The following is a 17,853-nucleotide window of genomic DNA, read 5'->3' as shown; positions in this document are numbered from 1 at the left end:
AATAGGAAGATCGTGACAGGATATCCAGACCTGTGTCTATGTGTTTCCCAGATGCAAACTTTAAAGACAGAAGTGCCCATTCAGCACTCCTGGAAGAGGAACTTAGTTTGGTCAAAGAATAAGTGCTGCAGACAGAAAACAATTAAAGCTACTTACACATTTACTAATTACTGTCAAACGTATGTAAGAGCTTCCTAATTCCCTGAGTTAATCTGTGTGATTCATTCATCACAAATTCCTACATCTATTGTAACCAAAGCTTTCGGTCACATCCTCTGCCTCTTTCAATATGTCGAGTGTTTTCACGAAATGATGGTCAGGTGAACACATTAAACTCACTCATTACCCGGTGTTCACTGGGCACCCTGTGGACTTTATTTTGTTAAAATTGCTGTGCCTTGGCTCAGAAAAATACCTGATTACTGGTGCCAAGAATCTTTTATAGTAGAAATATATGCTCTTTTGAGGAAGGCAGATGTTTTTAAAACAACTTTTTTTCATAGTAAGAGTTCTAATTCATAAATTAAAGATATTTTGAACATAGAATTGGTTTTGTTTTTTTTGTTTTTGAGACAGAGTCTTGCTCTGTCACCCAGGCTGGAATGTAGTGGTGCGATCTCTGCTCACTGTACCTCCGCCTCCCAGGTTCAACTGATTCTCCTGCCTCAGCCTCTCGAGTAGCTGGGACCACGGGCCTGCACCACCACACCCAGCTAATTTTTGTATTTTTAGTAGAGACGGGGTTTCACCATGTTGACCAGGCTGGTCTTGAACTCCTGATCTCAAGTGATCCGTCCACCTCAGCCTCCCAAAGTGCTGGGGTTACAGGCGTGAGGCCCCACGCCCGGCCCCTGAACACAGAATTTTTTTTAATGGTAGAGAAGGGTATACATTTTGATACATTTCATTCCTGTTTTCTGTCTGTGCACAGGTGGGTTTTTTCCCTAGCTTCGGTCCTACTATAACTCGAAGACAGGATTTTTTTTAAGTGAGAATTTCCATATAAAACAATTTGCCATTCTACTTAAAAATAGAGCTTTATTGATGTAATGAATTTTGCCTTATGAAAATAAGCTTTCACATCTCATATATTATTTATTTATTTCAACCCTTCAGTTTTTGAGGGCTTAGATAGGAAGAGATTTATCCATGTCAAAAATAAAAGTAACCGCAATATTATTATCCAGGTTAACTGGAGAAATTCCATTTGGTCAAGCCTAAGGGCCTCACCATGGGGCTGAGTATCTGAATTTCCACTTCTACTTTCATTCCTTCCTTTCTTCATTCAGTTTACAGGCCTTGAATGACTGTAATGTCGAAGGCACCATATTAGAAGTTTTAAGGCACACAAAGTATGAGTTGATCTTTAACCCCAAGGAGCTTAGACTCCATTGGTGGAGATAAGAAACACACAGAGACAGCTAGGTGCGGTGGCTCATGCCTGCAATCCCAGCACTTTGGGAGGCTGAGGCGGGCCCATCACTTGAGGCCAGGAGTTTGAGACCAGCCTGGTCAACCTGGCGAAACTCCATCTCTACTAAAAATACAAAAATTAGCCAGGTGTGATGGTGGACGCTTGTAGTCCCAGCTACATGGGAGACTGAGGCACAAGAATCGCTTGGACCCGGGAGCTGTAGGTTGCAGTGAGCCGAGATTATGCCAGTGTATTCCAACCTGGTGACAGAGCTCCGTCTCATACACACACACACAGACACACACACACTCTCTCTCACACACACACTCTCTCTTGCTGTCTGTCACACACACACACTCACACACACATACACACACACTCTCTCTTGTGTCTGTCACACACACACACACACATATACACACACACTCTCACACACACACTCTCTTGTTGTCTGTCACACACACACACTCTCACACACACTCTCTCACACACACATACACACACACACTCTCTCTTGCTGTCTGTCACACACACACACTCTCACACACACATATACACACACACACTCTCTCACACACACACACTCTCTCTTGCTGTCTGTCACACACACACTCTCACACACACACACTCTCTCACACACACATGTACACACGCACTCTACAAAGGAAACTGCCCTGAGTGGCTTGCTCAAAATGACAGAGGAGTTCTAGGGAGGAGCTCCGGAAGGACATTGTGATCTGTGCTGTGCCACTGGAGGATGAAGAGGATTTTAGAGAAGAGAGATGGAGTGAAAAAGGTATTCCAGGTCAAAGGCACACAGGAGCAAAGTGGGGAAAATGGAGACGGCTAGGACGTCATCTGAAACTGGAACAGGACTGCCTGTAGCAACTCACTTTATAAAGCAAAAACTCATTTTATAAAGCAATTGTTTTCAATAGGGAGAAAAAGCATCAGAGACTTGAGAGATTCAGACATGCAATATCAATGCTGTTTTTCCTACACCACTTTCAGATATTAGAGTTTTATGGCTATGGGTAGTTTGCTTGAAAACCTAAACATCACTGATCAAATTGATTTTTATTACCCCTAGCATTTTCACAGCACCACCCTCCTTTGGCGTCTTACACATTACTGTCATTCCTATCTGGTATTCTAGCTAATCAGCTCTGTTGGGCCACTGATTTTTAAATTAAGTTATGATCAATTGATTAATTTTTAATCAGTACCCCTCATGACATTATAAATCATGTTTTTTAGTTGATCACATATATGCCATTTGCTCTAAATTTTCCCTATAAGAAAAAATGCCTGATATAGACAAGTTTTAAATTTAGTTTCCAGAACAAAAAGGGTCTTGTACTAGAGAATCATCTCTGTGTTGATAACAGACCAAGCTCTGCTGGGTTCATGAATCCCCCAGATTTGTTCAGCAACAGGACAGTGTGCTCTGAGGAGCTTTAACTCCAAGGTAAATATAGACATACTATAATCCTTTCCTGGTTCCACACCCTCGTGTGTGTCTACTGGCTTCTCCACTTGAAGATCCAGCAGTCACTTTAAATTCAATACATTCACTCCACCCTTCCATTCCCAGTTGATTTTATGTTTTACTCATCCTTGTAAATATTACAAAACTGCCTTAGTTGTTTAGAACCTCTATTTGAAGGTTGTGTGGCCAAATGGACAGAGCACAGGTTTCTGAGTTAGAGAGCCTTGTTGAAGATTTATCTGACCCTCCGAGTTTTAGTACTTTGATTTGACCTTAAGCAAGTTATTCTCACTGAGTCTCAATTTCCTCTCATGTAAAATGGGGCTAATAGCAAAGCTTACTTCACAGGCTTGCTTTTGAGAATCAAATAGATGTTTGTGAGAGCATGTAGAAGCCTGAAAGTGGTAAAAAGCCACTTGCGGCCGGGCGCAGTAGCTTACGCCTGTAATCCCAGCACTTTGGGAGGCCGAGGCAGGCGGATCACGAGGTCAGGAGATTGAGACCATCCTGGCTAATATGGTGAAACCCCGTCTCTACTGAAAATACAAAAATTAGGCAGGCATGGTGGCGGGCGCCTATAGTCCCAGCTACTCGGGAGGCTGAGGCAGGAGAATGGCATGAACCCAGGAGGCGGAGCTTGCAGTGAGCTGAGATCGCACCACTGCACTCCAGCCTGAGCGACACAGCGAGACTCCGTCTCAAAGAAAAAAAAAAAAAAGAACTTATGTCAAGACTTGCTGCTAAGCTACCCAAGGAGGCATTCATAGCCAGGGAGACTTTGTCATAGTCCAGAGTCCAGCCTCATTCTCATTCATTCTTTTCAGTGCTCTTGGCTTGATTATTGTTAAGGCAGTGAAAACATCATATTTGATCTAAACTGATTGGGTCACACCCCTGCCTAAAACTTACCAATAGCTTGCATTGCTCCAGAGTCCAAAATGTTAGCAGAGTCCACAGGTTGTGCCACCTTATTTTACCCTAACCATTTCCCCCAGCCACATCGCCTGCAACTCTCCCTCTCATTAGCTGGCTGATCTTTTGTTTTCCCAGTTACCAAATTCCCAAATTAACATCTTTCCCCACACCATCCCCCTTCCTGGTCATTCTGCCCTCTCTTCAAACTCAACTGACATGCCACTTCCTCACAGACACTTTCCCTAGCTAGCCAAAGTCCCCATTATTTCCTCTCTTGGAGCACTGCAATTCTCCTTCACAAAACTCATCAGACTCTAAATAGTCATTTGTATCATTTGTCTTCCCCACTAGATTCCCTGTCTTCTGTGTGTCACTCAGATTATCCCACCTGAACAGGCGGGGCCATCTACAAAATAAAGCTGACTTTCTAGGCTACCTGAATTACACCACCACCAATTCTTCCCCTATGAAATTAGCTGGAAGTTGAGTATTTCTCAGGGTCCACTCCCCAGAAATCCTAGAAAATCCCCATGGTAGCTTATTTTCCTCCACAAATCAGTTCTGCTTTCATACCAGCTGGTGCCTGCTTGGAGAATGAAATCTCAGGAGCAGTCTTCAAGGATAGGTTGACTGGCTCTACCAGGTTAGATGTCCTTGACTACAATCCTGGGAGGACTACAAAGGCCTTCAGCTATATAGCCAGGAGGGTGTTGCAGGAGGGGATAATGAGATCAGCCACACCCTCCATCTAGGATCAGCTCCTGAGCCCCTGCTGCTGAGCCTTAGGTTCCCATTCAGAAGACCCCTTCCTGGTGGTGAGCCATGCCCATCTTGCCCTCACCTGCCTGTCTGACCTCAGTCTGGACCATCCCAGGTCATCAAACTTCTTTTAATAACTAAATATCAAAGTATATCAAAGAAGAATAGTCATGATTGATCCCCCAATCCCTTTTTTTTTGGACACTTCTGCCCCTTGAATATAATGGAGGAAGAGTAATGGAAGAGTTCTGCCCAGCTTCTATACCCAAAACCTGGGGTAGAGGTTAATGCCTAATTCTGCTACCATGAATTCTGTCTGGCCAAACATGATTTCATTCTTTCTTTAGATGTGTTAAACCTACCAATTATGCTATAACCAAACTTTGTTAGTTCTTCAGGCTGCACATAATCTGATTCCCTCTCCTTTTGTCCATCTCTGTCCCACCCTCCAGCTGGCCAGGCCGCCATCGCCTCACCTGGTCTATGCCTCACAGTGCTACATTTTGGTCCTATATGATTCATATACCACACAACAGCCAGAATGATCTTTTAAAAAAGCAAAGATTGTCAGATAAGTCACCTGCTTAAACTCTTCCATGTCTTCTTATTCTCCTTAAAATAAGATCCAAAAGATACAGTGTGACCCCCAAAGCTCTGCATGATCTGGCCTCTGCTTTCCTTTTCCTTATTCTCTCCCTGCCACAGCCATTCATTCATTCAATGTTTATCTGCTAAGCCTCTGTGCCAGGTGCTGAGGATACAGCGGTAAACAAAACTAGTGGGATCTCTGCCCTTGTGGAACTCACATTTTAGTCGTGGGAGACAATCAATGGACAAGAAAATGGATAAATAGACAAGATATGCTCAGATGGAGATAACTGCTCTAAAAAAGAAAGAAGCCAGCAAGCGCATGAGAGAGAATACTTGGGGTGGCAAGATGCTACTTTAGATTGGGTGGTCGAGAAAGGTCTCCCTAGGGTGGTGATATTGATCTGAGCTAAGTGACAAGAAAAAATAGTCTTTTGAAAATGGAGGAAAGGAAAGATTAAGTTCAAAGGCCCTGAGGCAGGAAGTAGGGGTTGATCTGAAGGAGGAAAATGGCAGCAGTGTGAGTGGAATGAGGTTGTTGTGGGAGGAGAGAGGAGAGAGAAGCAGAGGCGAAGGGAAGGACCAGATGCCACCAGCTTTGTGGGGTTTCCTCTGAGTTCTTCTGGTTCCTTGGGCACCCCTGTTTTCTCCCGGTCTAAATCCTTCTCATGTGCCTCTCCTTAAGATGTTCTCCCCTGCTTTGTTCTCCTAGCTAACTTCTCCTCTTTCTTCAGGGCTCTGGCTGACACGTCCCTCTCTCCTGGAAGATGTCCTTGATAAATACTCCCATAGTCTGCATATATTTCATTTATTCATTGCACAAAGATTTAAAGAGTACCTGTCATGTGTCAGGCATTGTTCCAGGCTCTGCAGATAGAATTAAACAGATTTTTATCAAATTAAAAAGCTATGTTTAGGATGATAGTATAAGAAATGTGGTTTTTGTGGCATACCCTATCCTACCCTGTGGAATACTTTCTTGGAGAATTTCTTTGGAGACCATCTCAAAGACATAGCCGTCCTCTGGAGCAGCAGAGGCACAGGTACAATGAGCAGCTGTGGGGCTTCGGGCTAAAAGAGATGCATCTTGTGAGATGCAGTGGCCTAGAAAGCAGCAACTTCAAATTGGTCCTCATGCTAATGACAGGGCTGATGCAGGACCTCACTGCTTATCACCTGGTCAGCACTGTGCATTCTAAAGTTTATTTAGTGACAGAAGTGAGCTCCCTTAACAGCCCCAGGGAAGTACCCTCTCTAATCTCTTACAAGACAGAAAGCTAGGAAGTGTCCTTCTCTGGTTCACATCCCACGGTTCCGTGGCTTCCAAATTCCTAACACAGGCCCTGGGACTCCACCTGTGCCTGTTGTTTCGGGAGGGTTCAGCTCACATATGGAATAAGCCCGAGCAACTCCCTGAACAAGTTTTAAACCAAAGGAAGACTAATCAGGATGGGTGATGGAAAGTTTATTCAGAATCTGACAGGACACCAGGTTGAGATCATTCTGCGTCAGTCTGTGGTATTGTTAATGATTATTGCGGCGCACATGCGCATTGGTTGGAATAGACTTTGGGGAAAAATCATTAAAGCGGGGTGTGGTTGATGAAACCCTGCACCTAGGCAAGGGGCCAGACTGGGATTTAAGGATGGCTACATGGCTAAGCCATTGTTTCAACACTTTCACCAGAAGTCCTGAATGAGAGATGGTTTCGGCTCCTGACGCATGTTGGCTTGGGGTCAGGGAAGAGCTTCACTACTTTTACATCTTGGTCTCCTTCTCTTGAGCCTCCATCTTTTCCCCTGACCCACCATGTATGACCCCATAATAACTACAAACGAATCAGTAAAATAAAGCTCCTGTGAAGGCAGAAAGTCAGGATGTTCATCAGAGGGAGGGGAATGGGAAGCCACATTTCCTTGCAAACACAACATCCTGAGAGAAAACATCTGGACAGTGTTTAAGAATGAGATGAGGGGTCCCAGAGTATCCTGTGGTTTCAGCAACATTTCAAGGCTGAGGTAGGTGAGGTGCTGAGTGTAACCATTAAGCAAGTTTCCAAGGTTCAAAACAGCAGCTATTTCCACTCAGCTGTAAGCCAGAGATTCATTCAGTCCCCCTGAAAATGACATGTTCCTGTGGTCTGGAGAAGGGGTCAAGAAGATGCCTTCCATGCTAGGCATGGTGGCATGTGCCTGTAGTTCCAGCTACTTCGGAGGCTGGGTGGGAGGATCCCTTGAGCCCAGGAGTTGGAGGCTGCAGTGAGCAATGACCACACCACTGCACTCCAGCCTGGGCGACACGTTGAGACCCTGTCTCAAAAAAAAAAAAAAAAAAAAAATGCCTCCCAGCAGAGTCTGATATCAGGACAGACGTCATTTCTTCCATGTGGGTGGTTATCCCAGGATCTAAAAGTTAGTGCTCACTCTTAACTTTTGACCTACAGCAAAAGAGATTATAAATGTGAAATGAAATGCAAAAGGGAGTCTGGTTTGTAAGTCAGTTGGCAGAACAGTAGCAAAGTTTCTAGGTGACGGAATGACTTCTAGATTAATTTAATCTCCAGCAGTTTGTCCCCAGACTTCTCTTAAGTCACCCCATGGTGCATCCAGGCTCTAAAATGTGTTCTCTAGCTAGGCATGGTGGTTCACATCTATAATCCCAGCACTTTGGGAGGCAGAGGCAGGAGGACCACTTGACCCCAGGAGTTCAAGACCAGCCCGGGCAACAAAATGAGATCCCATCTCTACAGAAAATCATCCCAGTTAATTTTCCAGTTGAGCTGTGGACTGGGCACCTGGGGCGGCTGCCTGTACTACACCAGTCCCAGGAAACAGCACACATTTCTTTCATAGTCTCATGTTTGGCTGGTTGTTCTGGACAAAAGGACAATGGTTCCCCTTAATGATTTGTGTTTAACTGCTGTGACAGAAACCAATGCCTTAATTATTTGATTTCAGTGTGGCATGAAATCATGGGCCTGTAAAAGAAGTAGAGGCAGCAAAGGGTTATGTAAGGCTTCATTCTCAAAGTCAACAGAAATTGGTCTCAGGTTGCAGGGTTGGCGATGTGGAGAAGGGAGTCTTGCCATTTCAGGGGCCGAGTCAACGCTACCGGTATGGCCAGTCTGACGAGCAGCACATTCTCAGAGGTACTTCCTTCAAGTGCCATCTTGACTCTTCCAGTTAGGTCTACAAGATGTGATGGTGGCGGGCGCGGTGGCTCACCCCTGTAATCCCAGCACTTTGGGAGGCTGAGGCAGGTGGATCACCTGAGGTCAGGAGTTTGAGACCAGCCTGGCCAACATGATGAAACCCTGTCTCTACTAAAAATACAAAAATTAGCCAGGCGTGGTGTCGGGCACCTATAATCCCAGCTACTCAGGAGGCTGAGGCAGGAGAATCCCTTGAACCCGGGAGGCAGAGGTTGCAGTGTGCTGAGATGGCGCTACTGCACTCCAGCCTGGGTGACAAGAGTGAAACTCCAGTGGGGGGAAAAGAAAAAAAGATGTGGTGGTGTTTCTTAACAGGAAGATTAGTTTAGTGTGTCCTCTGGATTTGGTCCAAGCCTCCAAGCTGTCTTCACACTTGAATTACTACAGGATTCTCAATCCTGAGTTTGAATCCTGTCTTGCTTTGTCTGTGTCCAGGAACAAGTTATATCCCTCCTCTAAGCCTCGGTTTCCTCATCTTCAAAGAGAACATGATCATAGGACTTACACAATAAATAGCAACAAGTGTTTTTAACTGAACTGTAGGCTAACACATAGCAGGATGCAGAAACCCTGAGCTGCTATGTGTTCTAGCTGAACCCGTAGAGTTAAATTAACACTGGTGTGAGCCTAGGTGGTCAGCTGAAACCAAAATGGCCACAGCGTTGTCTTACCAAAACTGAAAAAGTCTAGGCTAGAAAGTAGGATGCTGGTTGAAGTCATAATGGAGTGGATCTTAGTAGTTAAAATGCAATTTCTATACCAGTCTTCTACTAAAATGATAAAAACTTGCTGTCTATGTGGTTACTTGCCCCTACCACCCAGATGTCTCAGTGGGAGATGAAGGAAGCAGCAGGGCTGAGAATGGGGTTCCAGAAAGCAGTTGTGTACAATCACAGCTCTGTTCTAAAGGTGCTGGCTGATTCTCTGAGTTTATGACCAAGGGCACAGGTTTGCATGACAAAAGCTTGTGAGTTTTTTGGATGTCACTGTATTATTGCTCTCTGGTGCTACCTTATCTTTCCCTGTCCTTCCCCAGGAAGCCAGTGGTACAGGATTTTTTACAGTGAAAGGGCATGAGAGAGGCCTGGCTTTAAGAAGTTAAACACCCATAAGGAGAGACTCTTGTTCAGTGAAAGTGTTTATAGAGTGCTGGGTACTAGGAATACAAAGATGAATTCCAAAGATACTATTCCTGCTACGAAGGAACTTTGGTCTGAAGTGAGCAGACAGACTAAAACACAGACGAAACAAAAATATGACAAACGCAGTCTGGATGATATTCATAAGGTGTTACGGCAATACAGAAGAAGGGCAACGTATCCCAGCCTGAAAGTGGGGAGGGTTCGAATCAGGAAATGCTTTCCAAAGGGAAATTTTGCTTTTTATTTTTATTTTTGAGACAGGGTCTCGCTCTGTTGTCCAGGCTAGAGTGCAGTGGTGCCATCACAGCTCACTGTAGCCTTGACCTCCAGGGCTCAAGGAATCCTCCCAAGTAGCTGGGACTACAGGCAGGCACCACAGCTCTTAGCTAATTTTTTTATTCTTTGTAGAGACAGGGGTCTCCCTATGTTGCCCAGGCTGGTCTCAAACTCCTGAGCTCAAGGGAACCTCCCTCCTTGTGCTCCCAAAGTGCTAGAATTATAAGCGCAAGCCACTGTTTCCAGGCCCCAAAGATAAGCTTTGAAAATCAAATAAGAATTGTGTGAACAAGGTTGGGATGGCTTGGAAGTGGGATAGGAGAAGCAATATTAAGAGTCCAGACAGTCCAGACAGGAAGAACATTGTGAGTAAAGGACCGGAGGCATGAAACAGCATCATGTACTTTGGGAACTGGGTATAGTACCAGCAACTAGGATGCCAAGTAAGGGGAGGTGGCATGTGAGGAGGCGTTTCAGGAGATAGGCTTATGAGATGAGGATTATCCGATTCTAGCTTTCTGAAAACACTGCTAATAAAGAATTACACAGTGTAATAAATATTAACATAGAAAGAAAAGAAAAGTCACGAAAAAGAGAAAAGAGACAATGGCTCTGAATGAAAGCAGCTTTGGAAGCCAGGACCAGCCAGGCTTGGGCCATCTCACAGGGGATTTGCTCCTATTCCTCAGCTACAATTTGTGTTTCCAATTTAACCATTTTTATTTGCTAGTCCCACTCCTGTGTTGGGTCTGGATATTCACAGAAGAAGAAAAAGAAAAAAGTGGGTGAATGTAGAGGATGAGGAAGAAGGTTATAAAATAAATACTTGAGTCAATAGATCTTCATTTCGATATCTAACCGACATCCCAACGTCAACATATCCAACCTGAACTCCTAAACTCCCCCTAAAACTCTGTGCCACAGGGAGCCTCCCCCATCTCAGGTGATGGCAACTCCAACCTTCCAGTTACTGAGGTCTCAGGTCTTGGATCCCATCCTTCACTCATCTCTATCACACTCCATATCCAGTCCATTAGGATATTCTGTTGGATCTACCTTCAGAAGAGCCTCCAAATCTTATCATTTCTCACAATCTCCAGCTGAATTCATATCATCTCTCATTTTGATTACTGCAAACCTTCCAACAAGTCTCCCTGCTTTGACTCTTGAACTCCTGCAACCAAATCTCCTCACTAGAGGGACCCTTTAGAAATGTAAGTCAAAGTGTGGGCCGGGCACAGTGGCTCACGCCTGTAATCCCGGCACTTTAGGAGGCCGAGGTGGGTGGATCACAAGGTCAGGAGTTCAAGACCAGCCTGGCCAATATGGTGAAATCCCATCTGTACTGAAAATACAGGCCAGGTGCGGTGGCTCACACCTATAATCCCAGCACTTTAGGAGGCCAAGGTGGGTGGTCTCCATCTCCTGATCTCATTGATCTCAGAAATTGAGGGATGAGTTCCATGCATCTTAATTCAGGTACTGATTGAAAAAGAAAAACCAAAATATCCCTACGGCATGATGACTCTGGAGAAGGGAGGGACACCTTGTGAGCTATTTGTCTAAGGAAGAGAGGAATTACAAGCTAAAATATTAGTTAACCACTAATATTTTAATATTTTAATGCATTTTCTTGCTGTCTGGAAGTTTTAAATGCCTATGTAATGAAATTTATTGGCTTTTCCCCTCTATTCATTTTGTGTTTCTGCATTCTTTAAGGACACTTTCCTACCAAGGTTGTAATCAAGCAAAACGTCTAAATATGAATCAAATCAAATCTTTTATACTTCTAATGCTCATCCAATTTAGGTTGTGTGTGTGCTATTTAAAAATTTGTGTCTGGTCTTTAATCCCTTTGGAATTTAAGCTTGTGATTTGTGAGAAATAGGGTGCTAACATCATTTTCACAAATACAGGTCACCCCAGACCATATACTAAATAGTCCGCCTTTCCTCATTGATTTGAAATGTCACCTTATCACACAGTCTGTTTTTAATTCTTTATTCCTGATTCATTTATTTATTGTGACATCAATACCAAACTATTTTTAATTATGACATTAAGTTATATTTTGATTTTCTGGTGGTAATCTCTGATTTCAGCATTACAATTTACTATTCATTTATTACTGACTTTAGCTTAAATCAGTCATCCATACATTCATGTGATAAATATTTTTGAGTATTTATATGTTATGCACCGAACATAAAAATATTGTTGACTAGGTCAGGTGCGGTGGCTCACGCCTGTAATCCCAGCACTTTGGGAGGCCGAGGCAGGCCGATCACAAGGTCAAGAGATCGAGACCATCCTGGCCAACATGGTGAAACCCCGTCTCTACTAAAAATACAAAAATTAGCTGGGCATGGTGACACATGCCTGTAATCCCAGCTACTTGGGAGGCTGAGGCAGGAGAATTGCTTGGACCCGGGAGGCTGAGACTGCAGTGAGCTGAGATTGTACCACTGCACTCCAGCCTGGTGACAAAGCGAGACTCCATCTCAAAAAAAAAAAAAAAAAAAAAATTCTTGCTGACTGGACTCAACTGTCTAAATGTAAATTCAGTGAATTGGGGCCTAGACTCTACTTTTTAAACTAAGGTCTTTTTGGAGGGAGGAAAGGGAATGGTAACATTTATTTTCCTTAAATAATGCTGATGAATCCATAAACAAGAAATATCAGCCTTGCTAACTTTTTCTGAAGCAATACATCTAAATATGAATCAGAGGCTGGGGCTCTAATGGAAAGCCTAAAAATGTGGACAAGGGCTGGGGAATGAGAAAAGCAGAATGCTATATAATATCCTAAAAGCCATTATTATTTCAATTTATTTCCTGTCTTTAGTCTGACAATTAGGTGGCAAATGACTTTTCACATAAAAATTAGGGCAAGGTCTCTCCTCTTCCTCTATTAAACGTCCTTTGAGAGTTACACACAAAGTCCTGCTCAGTGAACCATCACAACATCCTAGGAAGATCCTGTGTATATGTGCTCACAAGTACATTGAATTGCATGTTCCTACTCCTTCAGATTAGCCTTCTGCAAAGTTAACTCATTTAATCTCCAAAGAATACGGTCATTATTGAGCAAAAGAGGATGAGGATCAGCTGAAAATTGCAATCAGGGAGAAGGTTCAGGTTTATTCCATAAAGATAGAAATGACACCAGAAACTCTACCACCTTTGCCCGGGTCAGAAAAATTGAATTTATTTCCAAAGACTCTTAAACTGTGGGTTCTTTAAAATTTTAATGCTTACCACCCCCACCCCACACACATACACAATAATTACAGGAGTTATTGATATCTGTTTGTGCATGATAAGAACTACAGTAATATTCAAATATAATTTATTTGAGTACAAGAGTGGACCTCTATCCAACAAGTATTTGTTAAGCATCTACTATGTTGGGGATAGAACAATGAACCAGACACAATTCCTTCCCTCAGTCAAGGAACTGCCCCTTCCCAATCAAGTGCCTTCTATCAATGTCCAAGACAGGTAAGTAAGCAGTCTTGTAACTAAACTGTGGGATGACAGAACTCTTGTTTACTCGTAATTATTGACATCCAAGGCTCAGCCTACTCTAAAGCTGATTATAAATTTCATAATTCCTGCTCTACACAGTCTCCTTCTCTCTTTAAACATCAAGTCTAATGTGATTAGCCAAGTTGCATGACCTAACTTGCCGGTTTAATGCTATTTTACACCCCCTTCTTCATTACTGAAGTTAAAAGGCTTAGTCTTAAAGTCAAACTAGACATTACTGGATGGTCCCTATGATTAAAAACCCACCTAGGCCGGGCATGGTGGCTTATGCCTATAATCTCAGCACAATGGGAGGCCGAGGTGGGCGGATCACTTGAGGTCAGGAGTTGGATACCAGCCTGACCAACATGGTGAAATCCCATCTCTACTACAAATACAAAAAAATTAGCCGGGCGTGGTGGTGCACACCTGTAATTCCAGCTACTCCGGAAGCTGAGGCAGGAGAATCACTTGAACCCAGGAGGTGGAGGTTGCAGTGAGCCGAGATTGAGCCACTGCACTCCAGACTGGGTGACAGAGCAAGACTCTGTCTCAAAAAAACCAAACCAAACCAAACCAAACCAAACCAAAACAAACAAAAAAATACTCCACCTTATTAACTAGTTCTTTAATTCACCAAAACTCTTCAAAGAGCACAGGCTTCTCTTGCACAGGAAGAAAGCGGTTGGTTCCATTTGGAGCTGTCATATAGAGCTATTTTCCAGGAGACGTCATGTGGGACAAGTCCCAGGGTAAGCATGGGCTGTTTGAGGTTGAGTTTGGGATCACAAAATACATATGGAATAAGCTAGGACTTCAAGGTCTGAGATCACTGAAAAAGACCAAGAAAATACCTGGGTCCTGGAACATACTGGATACATACCATCTCCCAAAGATCATTAAGAAGACTTAAAGCTCTAGAAAGACAAAAAATGGATATTCAGTTTTAAAACTCAGAAAGTACAAAAAGAAGCAACAGCACTGGCCTTTGAAGAACATATCCTCCAACAGTTGTTCTTAACCTGTTTTCATGTTCACTATTACGATAAACTATTTTTGAAACCCAGAGTGGAGATTCAAAATAAGAAATTATTTTCCTTCCTTAAGTAGTTTATCTGGTCTAGAAGTAATCCCTAAAAGAGGAAGAGACCTGTTCATTAACTCTCATAACTACTCCAGAGCTCCATATCAGAATTTTAGAACAAAAACTTCAGAAGTGAAATGGAGAAGCAAAAATTATTACCCAGCTTTAGTTCTCAATCTGGCTCACATCTCCAACTGTGCAGATTACTGTTAATGAAACTGTGATTCAGCACTAGTCTATACTGAGTGCTGCTCCAAAGGCACAGGGTAAAATTGCTGACAATACTTCTAAGTGCGCTAATGAGTAGAGGTCAAGAGACAAATAATTCCTTAACTGAGCATGATGCTCAGTTACAGGTGGAGGACATGCTTAATCTGGTAATCACTTATAGGAAATGTGGGTAATTTCTCTCGGGAGAATAAGCCCTGTTACTCATAAGGTGCCCTACTGGGCAGTGCTCAAGAGAATAGGCACTACAGAACTCCTCATTTAGGTCTGGCACACGTCCACATTCTCTAGATGACCTCCCTCCTCCCCTCTTTTCCCCACAAAAGTAATGAAATAATGGCTGATGGCATGATGTAAGCAGCATCATACTGGAAGGTGTAACCTGGGCTTTGGAGTTAGATCTAGGTTTGAATTCTGGTATATTCTACTACGTAGCTGAGAACACTCATTTCATTACAGTGTTGTTATTACTAGAGACAGGGTCTCACTCTGCCACCCAAGCTGGAGTGCAGTGGCATGATCTTGGGTCAACCTCCCAGGCTCAAGTAATCCTCCCCCTTCAGCACCCCTGAGTAGCTGGGACTACAGGCATGCGCCACCATCCCTGGCTAATCTTTGTGTATATGTGTGTGTGTGTGTGTGTGTATATACACATGTATATATGTGTGTGTATATATACACATGTATATGTATTTTTTTTTTTTTTTTTTGGTAGAGACAGTTTCACCATATTGGCCAGGCTGGTCGCCAACTCCTGAGCTCAAGCGATCTGCCAGCCTTGGCCTCTCAAAGTGCTGGGATTAAGGTGTGTGCCACTGCGCCTGGCCTCCACAGTGTTCTGCTTTTATCTGCTCCTGAAAGCTGGGGTGTGCTGTAGTAAACTTAGAAACAGGAAATACATTACAGCCATTTTCTCCTGCTGATCATATTCCCTGCCAGTTTTCTACCTGGCCCACTGATCGCCTTGCCAGATGCCTTCCCAGCTGTAATAAGCCCTGTTTCCCAGGACTCAGTCATAGCCATAATCAATGTTTTCCCTAGAAATGGCTCTTACAAAGTCTCAGGAAAGCTCAAGTTAGACAACAACCTTTTTATTTTTCAAGAGACAGGGTCTCACTCTTGTCATCCAGGCGGGAGTGCAGTGGCACAATCACAGCTCATTACCGCCTCAGCCTCCAGAGTATCCGAGACTATAAGCAAACACCACCGTGCCCACTTATTTTTTTTGTAGAGATGGGGATCTGACTTTATTGCCCAGACTGGTCTTAAACTCCTGGCTTCAAGTGATCCTTCTGCCTTGGCCTCCCAAAGTGCTGGAATTACAGGCGTGAGCCACCATGCCCAGCCTAGACCACAACCCTTATTCAGCTGGTCTGCCCCGAGGAGCCTTCAGCTAACAGAGCCAACATTGTCCTCTCCATACACTCAGGTCTGTGTTTGCTACTCGGTTTTTATATTCATCACCTTTCACATCCATTTATATGCAAAGTTAATAGAAATAAAGGATGCAATTTGTTATCAATGATGGTTCATAATAATCATTTAGGCACTTGCAGAATGAAAACTACTAAGGTTTCTAGGACTAAGAGAAGAAATACTAAAGTGATACACTTAGTACCACCAAAGCCACTACATTTTTTGAGGTGTAAATTTCACAAGGTCTGCATAATTTAGATGACAAATTAAGGCTCAAATTTTAAGGATGAATAGCTATTTCATTGATCTCACATGGCTCACTAGGCAACAGATTCCCATTTAAAAGGGGTAATTGAGTTTAATGGGATGCTAACTATAAGGGGCTGAGTAGGATTAAGGGAAACCAAGTCAAGTTATCCAGTCAGCAGTGTCCAGTAGAAATTTCTGTAACGATGAAATGTTCTACATCTGCATTGTCTAATACAGTAGCCAAAGCCACACGTAGTTATTAAGCACTTAAAATGTGGTTAATGTGACTAGGCCACTGAATTTATTAATTTGTTTGAACAGTCACATGTTGCTAATAGCTACATTGGACAGTACAGTTCAGGTCTAACAAAGAGCCATCACAACTCCTAGGCCCGAAGAGGTGAAGTAAAGGAACAATTACTGAAACCTGGGGTGATGCAAAATTAGAACTCGATCTTACAGGAAAGGATTACATGACAGGAGCTGTAGCCTTTGACAGAAGAATGCTGCCACTGCCAACTTGCAAACCAGGAGGGGAGGAATTGTGAATAAATACCAACTCACTCTTCTTCTTGCCCCCATTCCCCTCTGGTGCCTCTGACTGATGGAATTCAATCAAAAAGTAAAGAGAGCTCCTTGATATAGTCCACAAAGGTCAGCCTCTTGGAGCACAGAACAGTGAAAGGTGGAGAGCATACCTGGAACAAAACATTATTATGAATTGAGGCATCAAACATTTGCTTTATTGGCACTTATAAATCTAAATAAATATGGAACCAATAGCAAAACATTTTAAAAAGTATGTTGTTAAAGAAAGTCCTACAAGTGTTTCCTGTTGTTAACACTATTCAAGTTTTCTGTTGCAATAAACAGGACAATGTTTTAATCAAACTGTGACTGTGGGCCGGGCGCAGTGGCTCAAGCCTGTAATCCCAGCACTTTGGGAGGCCGAGACGGGCGGATCACGAGGTCAGGAGATCGAGACCATCCTGGCTAACACGGTGAAAGCCCGTCTCTACTAAAAAAATACAAAAATCCAGCCGGGCGAGGTGGCGGGCGCCTGTAGTCCCAGCTACTCCGGAGGCTGAGGCAGGAGAATGGTGTAAACCCGGGAGGCGGAGCTTGCAGTGAGCTGAGATCCAGCCACTGCACTCCAGCCCGGGCGACAGAGCGAGACTCCGTCTCAAAAAAAAAAAAAAAAAAAAAAACAAAAACTGTGACTGTGTTCATTTCAGGTTTCCTACATGAAGAATCAGGTCAATACTATGCTCCTTCAACTATATTCAACCAAGGATCTGCATAAAACTTTTTTTAAGGTACCATCTCAAATCACAAGGCCTGGGATTGGGACATTTTTTTACTTTACTAAAGACCACTGTAACTCAATAAATAAACTTAGATTAGAAAATTAGAGGAAGACCAATACTACTCTCGGACTGCATGGCCACTGTCTTCAGCTGTTTTCTGTAATGATTGTTTGTAGGTATTTTACCAACCTTTTTCACTTTTAGCACTGAATAGTGCTAAGGGGAAAAAAGGATGGGGAAGGGAGGAG

At 43.3% G+C, this 17,853-nt stretch overlaps 1 protein-coding gene across 6 annotated transcripts in view; it reads right to left on the bottom strand.

Annotated features, from left to right (window-relative positions):
• The window catches only part of LOC117070777 (protein-glutamine gamma-glutamyltransferase Z), a 45,884-nt gene that overhangs the window by 25,669 nt on the left and 2,362 nt on the right, over positions 1-17,853 (bottom strand). For 2 of the 6 annotated variants that reach the window (XR_004432045.1, XR_004432047.1), the window contains exons 2-3: positions 16,863-16,996; positions 12,915-14,238 (exon numbers count right to left, since the gene is read on the bottom strand). Coding sequence is in view for 2 of the 6 variants with exons in the window: in XM_033190356.1 (XP_033046247.1) it covers positions 16,914-16,996 (83 nt within the window). In the remaining 4 variants the exon portion in view is untranslated. Of the gene's footprint in view, positions 1-12,914; positions 14,239-15,350; positions 16,997-17,853 lie in introns of those variants that run through there. The other 4 variants (XR_004432046.1, XR_004432048.1, XM_033190354.1 and 1 more) reach the window with 3 other exon arrangements.

Source organism: Trachypithecus francoisi, unplaced genomic scaffold (genome assembly GCF_009764315.1).
Source record: "Trachypithecus francoisi isolate TF-2019V2 unplaced genomic scaffold, Tfra_2.0 Lachesis_group3, whole genome shotgun sequence".
Classification (NCBI taxonomy): domain Eukaryota; kingdom Metazoa; phylum Chordata; class Mammalia; order Primates; family Cercopithecidae; genus Trachypithecus; species Trachypithecus francoisi.
The sequence above is the reverse complement of the archived record's forward strand: the minus strand, read 5'-3'. Positions and strand labels throughout refer to the sequence as shown.